Source organism: Rattus norvegicus, chromosome 8, assembly GCF_036323735.1.
Source record: "Rattus norvegicus strain BN/NHsdMcwi chromosome 8, GRCr8, whole genome shotgun sequence".
Lineage (NCBI taxonomy): Eukaryota > Metazoa > Chordata > Mammalia > Rodentia > Muridae > Rattus > Rattus norvegicus.
Genome location: NC_086026.1, coordinates 50,425,986 through 50,440,630, shown reverse-complemented (window position 1 = coordinate 50,440,630; position 14,645 = coordinate 50,425,986). Strand labels below are relative to the sequence as shown.

At 48.7% G+C, this 14,645-nt stretch overlaps 1 protein-coding gene across 3 annotated transcripts in view; it reads left to right on the top strand.

Moving 5' to 3' along the window:
• The first annotated feature begins 10,596 nt into the window (after positions 1–10,596).
• The window catches only part of Ubash3b (ubiquitin associated and SH3 domain containing, B), a 147,525-nt gene continuing 143,476 nt past the window's right edge, over positions 10,597–14,645 (top strand). For 2 of the 3 annotated variants that reach the window (XM_006242848.5, XM_039081414.2), the window contains exon 1: positions 10,597–11,776. In XM_006242848.5, coding sequence (XP_006242910.1) covers positions 11,649–11,776 — 128 coding nt within the window. In that variant the 5' untranslated portion in view covers positions 10,597–11,648. The remainder of the gene's footprint in view (positions 11,777–14,645) is intronic. The other variant, NM_001191792.1, reaches the window with a different exon arrangement.

Below are 14,645 nucleotides of genomic sequence, written 5' to 3'. Positions count from 1 at the left end.
AGTCAAGGAGATCAATTGTAAGGATTGCTGCACCGGAATGCAAACTACACAGTGAGTGCTGCTGGGCACAGCAGTTTGTCTTAGGGAATTGCCCGCTTTGCTAGCGGTGCTATTTGCATGAACATTTTTGAAATGCCTCTCTCTGTCCATCAAACTCCTGTGCAGAAACCACGGGCAGGAAATGAACTCAACGATCTGCTATCCATCCGCTACCACGGACTGTTACTCATCCTGAATAAGTGAATGAGTGAGTCTCCTCAGAACCAAGCAGCACCTAAGAGCCAGCCCCTATAGTAGCGCCCTGCACTGGGTGGCCATTCAGTTCTGGATCGAGTGTCACTCAGCTGCTAGAACCTTTACCAGATGAGCTCAGAGCATGTGGCCAACGTCACCACCAGCCGCTTTGTAAATGGAGAAATGCATTGGCTCCTGGGAATAGCAAGCATTGGTCTTGAAAATACACGTTCTTATTCTGTACTGTTGACAGTCCTGAAAATGGGGACCAGAAATAGAATTACAAACACCAAGGCACTTTCTTTTATAGAAATACTAGCTCTTGCAGGATGGGGTGGTTATAAAAGGGTAAACGTGGAAGCGGGGCAGTCCCATTTCAGGGAGTCATGCTGTCCCCAAGAATCTAGAGTCCTCCCTAAAGAAGCTGACTTTCACTGTTAGCAACCTGAGAAGAGCCACTTTGCTTCGGTTTTGAGAGTTATCCCTCCTAGGGACTGCTGGCTGAGTCTTTACATCTACAGGTGCGGTAACATAGGACAGAAAAGAGGCAGGAGCCAGAGACCAAGCTGCCTGGTGGCTCTGAGTCTTGGGTACTTGCTATCCCACAAATGCATCACAACCTTTCAGAGAAACCTAGCCATTCCTTGTAATTTAAAAGGCCACTATACTTCTCCAATGCAGCTTCCTTCCTCTTTCCTTCCATCCACCCCTTCCCTCCTCCCTTCCCTCCCTCCTCCTCCCCTTCCTCCCTGTTCCCTTTCCTCCCTTCCTCCTTTCCTCTCTCTTTCTCTCTCTCCCCTCCCCATCTCTCTGTTTCTTTGACACAGGGTCTCGTGCAACTCAAGATAGCCTTAACCCAGCCAAATATGACCTTGAACTTCTGATTCTGCATCCTCTATTTGTGGAGTGTTTAGATTATAGTTGTGATCACAGTCCCATTCATGTGGCGCTGTGGATCAAACTCAGGGGCCTTCTGCAAGCTAGGTATGGTAAACAGGAATGACCCTTATAGACTCCTGTGTTTGAATGCTTGGCTCATAGGGAGTGGCACTATTAGAAGGTGTGGCCTTGTTGGAGTGGGTGTGACCTTGTTGGAGTGGGTGTGGCCTTGCTGGAGTGGGTGTGGCCTTGTCGGAGTGAAGGAAATGTATCATTGTGGAGGTGTGCTTTGAGGATATATGTATATGCGCTCTAGCTATGCTCAGTGACACAGTTAGTTCCCTTCTGTTGCTTGCAAATAAAGATGTAGAACTCTCAGGTCCTTCTTCAGGACCATGTCTGCCTGCACGCTGCCATGCTCCCCGATACGACAGTAATGGACTAAGCCTCTGAGACTGTACGTCAGCCTCAATTAAATGCTGTCCTTTGTAAAAGTTGCTTAGGTCATGTTTTTTTCATAGCAATAAAACCCTAAAACAAACACTCAACTAACCAATCTATACTACTAGCCCCTTAAACCAGACCCTTAACTACGACTTGTTGATTTTCAAAAAGCTTTTCGAACACTTTCAGAACTGGAAGGAAACGGAAAGAATATTACAGTGAGTGTCCGCGTGTCCCTTTGGACAGATGCAGCCGCTGGCAAGCGCTCCCCACGCTGGCCCTTCTTTGCTCACTCTAGACTGCTGCTTTCACTTCTCAGCCAAACCATCTGGAGATCAGTCTGCCTTACTGTGCCACCTTACTCTGAGAAATGTCAGCGCATCTCCAGAGGAAAAGAACTTTCTCTGACATAATCACTACCAAAAAAAAAAAAAAAAAAAAAACAACAACAACATCAATCCAAGAGTAGCTAACTTCCGGTCCACATTCAAATCCCTTAACCTCCCCCGCAATGTCCTTTATGACTGTGGTCCATTAGCTGCTTCTTTTGGATCCAGTTCCCAAGCACCTATATGGCAGCCTACAACTATCCACTACGCCAGTTCCAGGGGACCTGATGCCCTTTTTCTGACCTTCATGGCATGGGCACCAGGTACACATACATATGCAGGCAAACAGTCATACATAAAATAAATTAATTTTAAAAATTAAGTACGAGGAGTGCTGGAGAGGTGACTCAGTGGTTAAGAGCACCGACTGCCCTTCCAGAGGTCCTGAGTTCAAATCCCAGCAACCACATGGTGGCTCACAACCATCTGTAATGGGATCTGATGCCCTCTTCTGGTTCGTCTGAGGACAGCGACAGTGTACTCATATACATACAATAAAAAAATAAATCTTTAAAAAAATTTAAGTGCGGATTCTTTGTAGCTCAGGGTCTTGGAAGACTTCCTGGAAATTGAGGGGCTTTCGCTAAACGTTAAAGAATGGACTGCATGTTGGGAAGTGACTAATTTGTTCCTAGGATTCAAGTGGGTTACATTGATCGAGCAGGACTGCTGTGTTTAGCAGGACGGCCATGTCCGCCAGGCACCGGCAGCAGAACTGTTACCCACACAGCCCGATTCCACAGCCTGGTGTATGTAGCATCTGAAAGGTTGTTTTCCCTGCTTCTATCCTCAGGTTTCTGCCACGTGCATTTTCAGGGATGGCCTTTCTATTGGTCAGTTTTCACGTATCCACTAACTCGGAATGGTATGTCATAAGGTCATAATACTATGTAGTCTTGGCAGACTTGGAACTTTCTGTGTAGACTAGTCTGGCCTCAAACTTATGGTAATCCTCCTGCCTCTGCTTCCTGAGTGCTGGTGGGCAAACATGCCCAGTGGGCCATGCTTGCTTCTCTTCCCTTGGCCTCAGGCTCGCTCTCCTCTGCTACCCTGTTCTGCATCAAAGAACCTTCCATTCATCATCCAGTGTCAGGCAGAGACCTCCTCCCTGGAGACACTTCCTCTGTCATCCTCCCACACTGCCTCTAGATCTATCTGGATGAACCACTGTGTCTCTTACACATCCTGTGCTGTCCTGTCCCAGTCTCTTTTGTCTCCTGTTAGTCTCTGTATTCCTTGAAGTCACACGGATCTGTGAGCCTGCATCCAGAGATAGTAGTTATCCAGTCATTGCGGACAGGGAGTAGGAGGAGGGAGACAAGCCTGTTTACCATTAATGAACTTGGCAACATTTACTTCTATGTCAGCTTTGCTAAAACCCCTTTATGCATGCTTTTCTCCTGCGGTGTTGATTGTCCTGAGAGCCAGAACATTTCACGGCACAGCTACAGGGATTATACTGCAACGATTAGCCTACGCAATATTTCAAGTCAATCCTCATCATTTAGGGGTCACTGTAGTGTGCCCTCAACCTGCATTCAGACAGCATAGTCTCCGAGGCTGGTTCTGCCATAGAAAGCACGTTAACTTCCGGCAAGCCTCTCTGAACCCAGATGGGTGTTTTTTAGTAAATGGCTTAGATAAATGTCTGTTTGGGAAGGTGGCTGGTGGGATCAAATGAGATTTGGAAGCCCTAACATGCAGCAGACCCTTAAAACGTTGGTCAGGCTTGTCCCTTTCATCCGAGGCCTGTGATGGAGAGGCTTAAGCGAGAGAGCTGGAGAAAGACACAAAGACTGTCAGGAGCAAGCACTTTGTTGGTTGTCCTTGTGCTGTATTCATTGTGTGTTTATTTGAGACAGCTAAGAGGCCCAAGCCGGCCACAAACTCTACACCTTCCTGCCTTGTTCTGATTCTTTTACACACGTCTATTACTACATGGAGAATCGGGGACAGAGACACCAAGGGAGTGTACCTATCTTAAGGGAGGAACAGGGAGGCACACACTCCCGAGTGACCATTCAGAATGGAAACCTGAAGACAGCCAAATATCACAACCCAACAAGCAAATAATGAACGCAGCTATTTCTCTCCTCTTCGAAGTGCGGTCAAGGGAAATACCTTTTTTATCAAAAGAGAAAAAAAAATACACACGTTTTCTAAGGCTGGAGGGATGGCTTAGTGGCTGTGTGTTTGCTGCACAATGCACAGTCCTGGGAGCAGAGTTCAGATCCTAGCCTAGAAGCACACAACAAGCCTGGTGTCTCACAAAAGCCTGGAACCCCAGCTCCAAGGAAGTGAGACTGAGGGATGATTACTGGGGCTTGCTAGCTCCCAGCCTGGGAAATCTTGAGCCTTCGGTCCAGGGACAGACTCTGTCTCAAAGGAAGAGAGGAGGAAACTTGATGTCCTCTTCTGGTTACAGACACACAGAAGTGCACCACCATTCACACGAACACAAAACTAAATTCATACATCATTTTAGAAATAAATATATTCTTATATATTGCATATCATTACACACACACATACATACATATATATATATATATATATATATATATATATATATATATATATATGCTTTTTATTGGTTTGGACCAATGGTCTATGTTTCTACCCTTGGCCTTCCATGCTCTGTAACCTGAATTTATACATTAAACAACAATCTGGAATTAAATACACAGACAATGAAGTGGCCAGCCATCTTTAGGTTCTTGGATCTGGTGTCGTTAGTTGTACTACCGATTCTTGGTTTGTTGGTGTCATTCTTTGTGAGACAGTTCTTCAAATGGTACTGCCTGGCTGGCTGGCTGGCTAGCCTGGAACTTGCTATGTAGACCAATCTGGCCTCGAACTCAAAGCAATCATCCTGCCTCTAGCCTCCCAAGTGCTGAGACTTACAGGCATGCTCTGTCATACTCAGACCTTACCCCTGTTCTTTGGTTTGTGAAACTGGGTCTCATTTAGCTCAGGGTAGCCTACAACTTACCACGTAGCACAGGCTGGCCTGGAACACATGACACTGCTCTTGCCACCACCTCTAGGCAGTTGGGATCACAGTCATACGTGCCAGGCACCATTACTTCTGGTTCCACTTTAGTTCGTGACCAAAAATAAAAGTAACTTGTATTTCATTTTACAATTCTGAAATGACACTACTTGGAGTCAAGAATTTGTTGTTGTTGTTGATGTTATGTATTATTTTTCTTTTTTTTTAAGATTTATTTATTTATATATGAGTACACTGCAGCTGTCTTCAAACACACCAGAAGAGGGCATCAGATCTCATTACTGATGGTTGTGAGCCACCCTGTGGTTGCTGGGAATTGAACTCAGGACCTCTGGGAGAGCAGCCAGTCCTCTTAACTGCTGAGCCATCTCTCCAGCCTATGACTTGTTTTTCAAGACAGGGTTTCTCCGTGTAGACCCAGTTGTCCTGGAACTCGCTCTGTAGACCAGGCTAACCTCGAACTCAGAGATCCACCTACCTCTGTCTCCCAAGTGCTGGGATTAAAGGCGTGCACCACCACCACCACCTGGCTAGGAATTCTTAGTATAACTAAACCAGATCTGGTGGCACATGCTCAGCACCACACCATTTGGGAGACTGAGGCAGGAGAATTGTTACCGAGTTCAAGACCAGCCTATGCTATGTATTGAGTTCCAGGTCTACTATAATCACAGAGTGAGACATTTGAAAAACAAACAAACAAAGCAAAGAATGGTTGGTCCCAAGTGGGATGACTCACGCCACAGGGTAGAGGGAGTGAACCGGCTCCTTCAAGTTGTCCTCTGACCTCCTGTAGTGTGTCGTGCAGAAATGCACCTTGGCTAACCACAAATAGATGGGACAGGACCAGGAGGTCATGCATACATGGGGACAAGGACAGGTTAATAAGGGAGACGAATGGTCCGGGAAGGGCAGAGGTTTTCCAGGATTTGGGCATCATCTGTTTACTCCTTCCTTTGGGGGTTCAAATGGCCATTTGACCTGGCTTGGAAGGGGGAACTATTTAGCAACCTGATGCTACTCTGATGAAGTCAGATATTGGCTATTAGCCACAGCCTTTATAGCTCAGGCCAGTTCAGACCGGCTCACCTAAAGGTCTCCGAGCATCCAGGAGGATGACGATAAAGGAGCTCAGAGGAGGCAGAGATTGGGTCATTTTGGTGATCGGCAAGGGTAGGATAGCCTCTGTGGTGGGGCAGGAGGTCTGACTGCCGGTGCAGCACAATGTCACCCCATAACTCCTCCTGGGAGACCCCGTTCTTGTTTACTCTTCTTCCCGGGGCCACACTCACTCACTGCTCCATCCTCTTCCTCATGAAATGGATCCTACTCCCCTCTCCCTTGCTCTCCTTTTCATTCAATTATAGGCTTCCAGACTAAGCCGGGTGTTAAAACATCATCTAGTTCTGAGGCTGAGTGTGGCGGCACAAACCTCTAATCCTGAGTTTGGAATGCAGAGAGCAGAGGATATGGAGTTGAAGGGCAATCTCCAGTACCTAGCTATTTTGAGGCCACCCTGGGTGTTTTAATTTGGGTTTTTATTGCTCTGATAAAACATCATGACCCAAAGAAAGTTGAGGGAGAAAAGAGTTTATTTCACTTCCACATCACAGTCCATAACAGGAAGGAAGTCAGGACAGGAACTCAAACATGCCTGGAACCTGGAGGCAGGAGCTGACTCGGAGGCTGAGGAGGGGGCTGCTTACCGGCTTGCTCCTCTAAGGTTTGCACAACACGCTTTCTTATAGAATCCCAGATTACGAGTGCAGGGGTGTGGAACCATACACAACGGGCCAGACCCTTCCCCATGAGTGACCAAGAAAACACTCTATAGGCTGTCTTGTGGAGGCATTTTCTCAATGGAGGTTCATTCCTCTCCGATGACTCTAGCTTGTGTCAGGTTAACATAAAACTATCCAGCACACTGGGATACTTAAGACCCTATTAAAAACAAAACAAAACAAACAAAACAACAACAACAACAACAAAACCAGGGTCAGGGAAACAGATCAGTGCAAAATGTGCTTGTTCTAGCATCAAGACTAGCTTGAATCTCAGAATGCACATAAGTGTTGGGTGGGCATGGTGGCCTGTTTGTAATCCCAGAATCAGAAGGTGAAAAGATTGAGACAGACCATTCCAGAGTCAGCCGGCTACCCAGACTTGCTTTATCAGCAAGCTCTGGGTTCAACTGAGAGACTCTGCCTCAAAACAAATAAGGAAGGTGGAGAATGAGTGAGAAAGATTCCTGATGTTTATCTGGGATTCTCACATGCATGAACACACACACACACACACACACACACACACACACATGCACGCACACACACTTTTCAAACCACTAACTAAACCAAAACTCTTAGTCTGTGCTTTCAAAAGTATTAAAAACATTTCCAAACTCTCTTTCATAAAAAAACACCTTCACAAAACTCCCCAAGATGTGAAGCCCGCAGGGTTTCTCTGCACTACAAGAGGAAGTTAGATGTCACGATTTATATCCACACAGCTTCCAATTGGGTAGTCCTGCGACTTCAAAGAGCTCCTGTGACCTGGGATGACAGCCTAAGGGAAGCCTCACATTTGCCAGCTGAGGAAACCGAGCCTAGGGAGCAGCACCACATGAAGTCATAGGCAGGAAGAACTCCCTTGAAGATCAGGAGCCACAGTCATTCCCAGCAGCTCAAAAGCTGCTTTCATTCACCACAAGCACACTCGGCCCTCAGAGCTGTCAGTAGTTTTTCAACTTCCCCTGCTGTTCTGTTCTGAGGCAATCGTTGACCTTTCCTCCTGGCCCAAGAGAAGGAGAGGGAAAAGACAAAACAGACTTCTGAAAGGGCAGGTACAGGCTGGTAGGCTGGCTCTAACCCTAGCACTTGGGAGGCTGAGACAGGAGGGTCAGTTTGAAGTCAGCCTGGGCTATATAGTGAGACACTGTTTCAGAAGGAGGAAGGAAAAGGGGGAGCATGGCTAGGAAAAGAGGAGGAGGAAGAGGAAGAGGAGGAAGACAGGGAGGAGGAAGTGAAGTCAGCTGATCCCATTCTGGGCATCTCTATGGTCTCTGAGGAAGGGCTCCTATTGCAAGAGGGTGGCGGGGGCCAGTAACAAGAAGTGCAATGGTATTCACATAAACAAAAGAGCTCTGTGATCTGGGTGGATTCTGACACAACCGGGAACAGGGACATGACAACTTGCTTTTCCTCTGAGGAAACAGCAGCTTAATACTGATGTGTCAGCTCCGTCATTGTGCAAGCCCTCCCCAGTCTCCTCCTTCCCCACAGCTATAAGATGCACTGTCAGATGAATACTCACCCTTCTCCCTCCTTTGCAACATAACAATATGGATGTTTATAAAGCTTCTGCTCAGCTCTCAGAGTCAATACAATTAAAGCACAATGTATCTTAATTGCCAGCCCTCCAGCCTTGTGCAGAGCAAATGGCAGCCAGCCCAATGAAAACAAGTTCAGGCACTGAGCTCAGGCAGGGTGAGGAGCCAGGCTGGGGCTTCTGCAAAAACCCCATCCTAGACATAACAGAAAATGGTTTGCCTCAAAGGCGCCTGGTTCTCAGTGGTGGCCTTTGCCGGCTCTTTGCAACTGTTTTTGGGCCCGTCATTTTCTCTGCCCCACAGTTTTCCAGAGGCAGGGGGAAGGCAACTAAAGCCAACTAACTGTCTAGAGAAACAGCTCCAATCAAGAGTCACAGAGGGCAATCACAGAGCGGGGGTGGGGGGGGTGGGGAGGTGGGGGGTGGGGAGTGGGGGAACCGGGGTTGGGGGTAGTGGGAGGGTGGTGTCTGTAATCGAGTACTTGAAAGGAGGCTGATGCGGGAAGGTCTTCACTGTGAGGTTAACCTGGGCTACACAGGAAGACTGCCACAAACAATAGACAGACAGACAGACAGACAGACAGACAGACAGACAGACTCCGCTGCCTTATGGTCAGGCATCCTCTTTGCCATCATTACAGTAAGTGGTTGTTGGTTTCCTATGAAAGTTCCTTTCATCCGTTTATTTCATCTATATTTTGCCCACATATATGTCTGTGTACCACATGCACACTTGGTGTCTGTGGAGGTCAGAAGAGGGCGTCAGACTTCCTGGAATGGCAGTTACCACATGGTTATGAACTACCTTGTAAGTGTTGGGACTTGAACCTGGATCCTCTGCAAGAGCAACAAATGCTCTCAGAGAATGAGCCATCATCTCTCCAGCTGCCGCCCCTCCCCAGAAGTTGGAATTTCTTAAGAAGAAACTTTGGCCCAGTGAGATGGCTCAGAAGAAGCACTGAAGACCTGAGTCTGGTCCCTGGGATCCACCCAGCAGAGGGAGAGAACTGACTCCTGCAAATTTTCTGATCTCTACACCCACACTGTTGCACTCTAGTAAACACACACACACACACACACACACACACACAAATAGAAAAATAAAAATGTAAAAGAAGACATCACAATGTAACCTGAAGCTCTTGCACACCCAGGACATGGGTGCAGGTTTCTCAAGAGAGAGAGTCGCTTTATCGCTGGTCAAAACATGGGATGAGCTACAGATGTAAAATCCTAAGGACAGCGCCAGCATCTAGGGCTCACTAAACCAGAGCTGCTGTTTTGTGCACGGCTTTGGATGCACACAGTGCTGCCACAGACAGTATTTTCTCTTGGACTGAAATCCAGATCATCTGGCTCAAGCCCAGATATCTGAAAAAAGGGCTTTAGAATGCTGACTGCTATCCAGTAGACTCCCGAACACATCCCAAGGAGATTAGTCTATGGGTTATGGTTTTCCAAGCTGCCTCCAACCACTGCCTTAGCTAGACATTTCCTCTCTGGGAAGAAGAAACTCTCCCACCAAGGAAGTGGTAATTGCCCTCAGTCTCATTCATAATACCAGGCAGAAATATGCAAATTCTTACCCAGACTTCCTTGGTCTCACCTTCCCACTTCCAAATGCCATGGGTACTTTGAAGAAACACCAGTGGAGGATGAGAGGTCAGGGAATTAAACTTCAATTTTCTTGGGTGCCTTATAAAGCAACATTTAAAGCTACAGTGAGGGCTTTCTTTATACATGCTGGTCACCCTCCCTTGCACCCTAAGCAGGCAAGCAGGGAAGAACTGTGGTATCTAGAGAGTCTGGTGTGTAGGGAGTTCAGCAACTATTGTTACGTAGATGAGACTCCAAGGCTGTTGAGGAGAGAGGTAACTTGCCCAGGGCAACACAATGAGTCATCTCTTCACTTGGGAGCTCTTTGATTTTCCTCTGCCCCTCTGAGATGAGTTTTCTCATCTATAGAACGAGACTATACAGGTAGGCATCCTCGAGGCCACTTGTAAAAGGCTCGTGGTTAATTCAGCTATTATGCTTAGCACAATCATTGGCATACAAATAGATCCAATAAATGTTAGGTATCATCATCATCACTACCACCACCACCATCAACATCACCACCACGGCCATCACCGCCATTACTACTACTATTCCCCCAAAGAAGATCTGTGCCTCTTCTATTACACCAAATGGAATCAGTTCTTGATTGAGAAAAATGGCTTTGTTTCCTGATGATCACACTTTAATGGGCAACAGCAGTAATGACTTCTGTTCTTTGAGGCAGGATTGCTGGTTCTACTGAGCTGGGTGTGTGTGTGTGTGTGTGTGCGCGCGCGCGCGCGCACGCACGCGCGCGCCTCTCATTTGTGGCCTCTGGGCAGCAGGGATCCAGTCTTCGAACCCTTTTATTGATAGGGTGCATGCTGTCTTATGAAAGTCAACACTTTCCATTTGTAAGTGCTATAATTAGTGTCCTTTCTCTCTTCCTTCTCTTTCTAGCTCCTAGCCCTTCATTTCTCTGCTTCCCCTCCCTTTTTTTTCTTCCCCTTTCTCTTTTCCCTTCCTCCCTGGCCTCTGCTCTCTCAGGTCCTACCATTTCCAAAACTCAGACGCCCCTTTCCAGAAGTCGCTCTCCAGTCAATCACTGAGGGCTGTGGCCTACAGTGAGGTAACAACTTTGTAACTTTAGCGGGATCTATTTGAAGTGACACCTTTCCCGGGCCTTACGGCTTAGCCTTCTGCTCCTCTCATCTAGTCATGCAGTAGGTTTCCATTACTGACCTCGCCAATGATCAAATGAAACGTGAAATGGGCTATTCTGGAGCCTCGAGGCCCAGATGGGTCGATATGCAAGCCAAGGGGCAAAGCTAGGGCCCTGCGAATCGAAGCACACTGGCCTACTTCGTTGCCGGAGAGGAGACCTTCTGTCTAGAAGCAATCCCTACTATGGCTGGCTGGATTCCAGCCAGCCCAGCTTGGGCCGGCGCGGCCGCTTTAAGAGAGGGGCGGGGCCCGGCACAGGCGAGGCAGGGCCTGCCCACAAGGCTGCTTTTCCTTTTTGATCCATTCAAAAATTACTCATTGCAAATTCCCGGACAGCTCAGGGAGGAGAAGCTGGGGGGGGCGGAGGACAGAGAAAGCTGCAGCAGCGCAACGCTGGGACTCCTGGACCCCGCGGGCTGAGGTCGGACCTGCAGCAGCCACCGGCCCGCGCCGAGCTCCAGTAGCCTCTCCAGGAAGCGTCAGTCTCAGCTCGGAGATCTGGGAGCGCCGCCCCCGCCGTCCTCCCGGGACCCCCGGCTCTGGCGCGCGGGCGATGGGCGGCCGCTGAGCGGTCACTCGGCATCGCGACCCCAGCCCTAGGCATGGCCGCGCGCGAGGAGCTGTACAGCAAAGTCACCCCGCGTAGGGACCGCCTGCAGCGTCCGGGCACCGTCAGGCATGGGTCGGCGCTGGACCTGCTCCTGTCCATGGGCTTCCCCCGCGCCCGCGCGTAAGTCACCCGCTTCGGCCCCTCGACCCTCGACTTCGCTCCGGCTCGCCGTGCTGGCGCTGCCTGAGACCTGCTTAGGGAAACGCGATGGGCGTACTGGAGGCGGGAGTGCCGGGCTAGGGGCTTGCTTGGGGATGCTGGACGTCCGGGGCATCGGGTTCGAATCCCTGGTTTCGCGGGTAGCTCTGGGCGATTCGCGCGCGCTCCCCCAGAGGTCTTCTTATATTAAGCCCAGGAGAGGCGGGTCCCTTGGAGGACTTGGGTCCCCTATCGATCCAGAGTGCTGAGCAGGTTTGGAAGCGGGGGTCGGGGGTCGGTCTACTGGTGGCTGGGGAAAGGCAAGGGGCAGCAGGGCAGGGTGGCCGGCGCCCCCGCTGCAGCGGCTTCCAGCTCCGGATGTCGCTCTTGAGCTCCGGCTCCCTCCGGAGTGGGAGGAGCGGGAGCGTGGGTGTCGCTGCGTGTTCATTGATAGAGAGGATGGGATGGGAAGGAGAATTCCTCCAGGGGACCAGGGTTCTCGTCAGTGGTGACGGCAGCGCAGAAAGCTGTGGGTGCTCGAAAGTATGGGGTTGGGGAGCTGCCCTCCTGCCTCCTTATTCCTTTCTGAGGGTGGGCAGGCGAAGGGCAGAGAGCGCAGGTGGCTGTCGCTGTAGCCTTCTGGGAAGAGCAGGGTTGCCAGCGCCAGGCTGCAACAGTTCTCTGGAGCTGGTGCACACCAGGGCAAGGGGCTGGAATCTCGTCTGATAGAAAGCCGGCGCCTTCTCTGGTTAATTCCTGGCTTGCTTGTTTCCTCGGTGGGGACACAAAGTTCGGAAGGTGCAGCTCTCTCACTCTTTTAATTACATCACCAGAATTGAAGAGTTGGCGAACTTAATCAGATAGGGTCGAGTCAGTAAGTTCGTTCCTTCCTCGGCGTTCATTCATGCGGTAACTCCAGGGGTGTCCTTCCTTTGAGCCTTGTTTTCTTACTAACCTGGGGGCAGCCTAAGCAAAGCGGACTCCTATTCAGGAATGTATGATCCTACCCAACCTGCTCAGACAGGCTGCAGTGCTGTTTGGCCCGGTCCGTGAAAGGCTAAAAAGTGGACCAAGATATTTGCTTCCTGCTGACTTTGAAATATTAGGACTTCAGCACAGCACAGGGAGAGGATGTGAAAGGTTTTGCATGGGATGCCAAGTGAGGGTCCTTCATGGAAAGCCTTGAGGATGGGTGGGGATCTAGGGCCTCGTGAGAACTGGGGCGGAGTCCAAATATGCTGTAGAAGTTGCTTAGTTCTAGGCTGCTGCCATTTCTGAAGTGAGATCAGCGTCAAGGACCCGAATTGCTTAATTAAATGATGAAGCGCTAGAGTGGACTCTTTAGATTTTCATATTTGATATTCAGTGAGCTTTAAGTCTGTTTTCTTCAATGGGCCTCAGAGGCCTTGCTCGGGTCATGATAGACTAGGATGGCTTGCCTATGTCTTCTTTAATCCCCGAGATCACATAATAGCAAGATTACTGATGACGTACTATTGATGCTTGGAAACACTGTATTTTCATTTCCTACATATACTCCTAGTGAAGACATATTCCATGCCTGTTTTATGACTTAGGAAGCTGGTGTTTGAAGAGGTTATGCAGTATACTTAGGGTCACAGTAGTTAGGGAGAAAGCAGAGACTCCAACCCAGACCTTGTGTCTTCACTGTCAGACCTCAGAGGAAGAGCCGTGGGGTTCTGTGTGGGTGAGATACTCTGAGCAGTGCCCTGCACACTGTCAGGCATTAAGTGGTAACACTATATCTGTTTCTATTGGCTGCCGGCTGGATGGCTTACATCAGCAGAAATGTGTTCTCTCTATATTCTAGAGGACAGATGTTCAAAGTTGCTCTCTCCCTGGGATAAAACTGTGTTGGTGCGGTTGTACTCCCTCTGAAGGCTCTAGGGGAGAATCTATTCCATTCTGCCAGCTTCTGGTGGCTGGTGGGCATTGTTTGGTTGTGACTGCCTCATTCCATCCAGTCTGTACCCTTAATTCTATTCTCTTTGCACTAAAATCTTCTGAGTGTCTTTTATGATACACATAGAAAACTCTGTGTGTGTGTGTGTGCGTGTGTGCGAGCATGCGTGAGAGAGAGAGAGAGAGAGAGAGAGAGAGAGAACAACAGCTTATGAAGTCTAGTTGTCTTCTTGTACCACATGGTTCTCAAGGGACAAACACAGGACATCAAGCTTGATGGTAAACACTTGATACAATCAACCCCAGCTCTGTCCCTGACATCAGCAAATGGCAGGACTCTGTTCTTTTTCGTGGCTTAGTAGTATTCCGTGAATGCGTATGATGGCCTTGTGGTCCTCGTGGGTAATCTGGAATAACTACCCATGTCAAAGCCACCCCTGAACTTCATAACATCATTCTTGTAAAGTCTTTTCTTTGCCGTGTAGTGTTTATAGGTTTTAGGGATTAAGACATAGAAACCTGGCAATGGTGGCTCAGCCCTTTAATCCCGCACATGGGCGGAAGTGGTAGACAGCCTGGTCTACAGAGTGAGTTCCAAGACAGCCAGAGCTAAACAGAGAAAATCTGTCTCAACAAAACACCCCCCCCCCCCCGCCGAACACCAAAACCAAAACACCACCAACAACAACCACAAAATCCCTGGAAGGGGCGGGGGACCGTTGATATATTTTGGAGAGTCATTAGTTATCCCAACACACAGTATTTTTACTATTTCTGTTTGGCCTCTCTTTATCCAAGAGGAAACAGAGAAGGTCTGAGGGAGGGAGGTGGGGTTTATTGCTCTTAGCTAAATTTCTCCTAACAGGAAGTGGTGTTCTTGGAGTCACCTGACCAAATTCTATGTCCCGAATAGGTTTTGTTTTGTTTT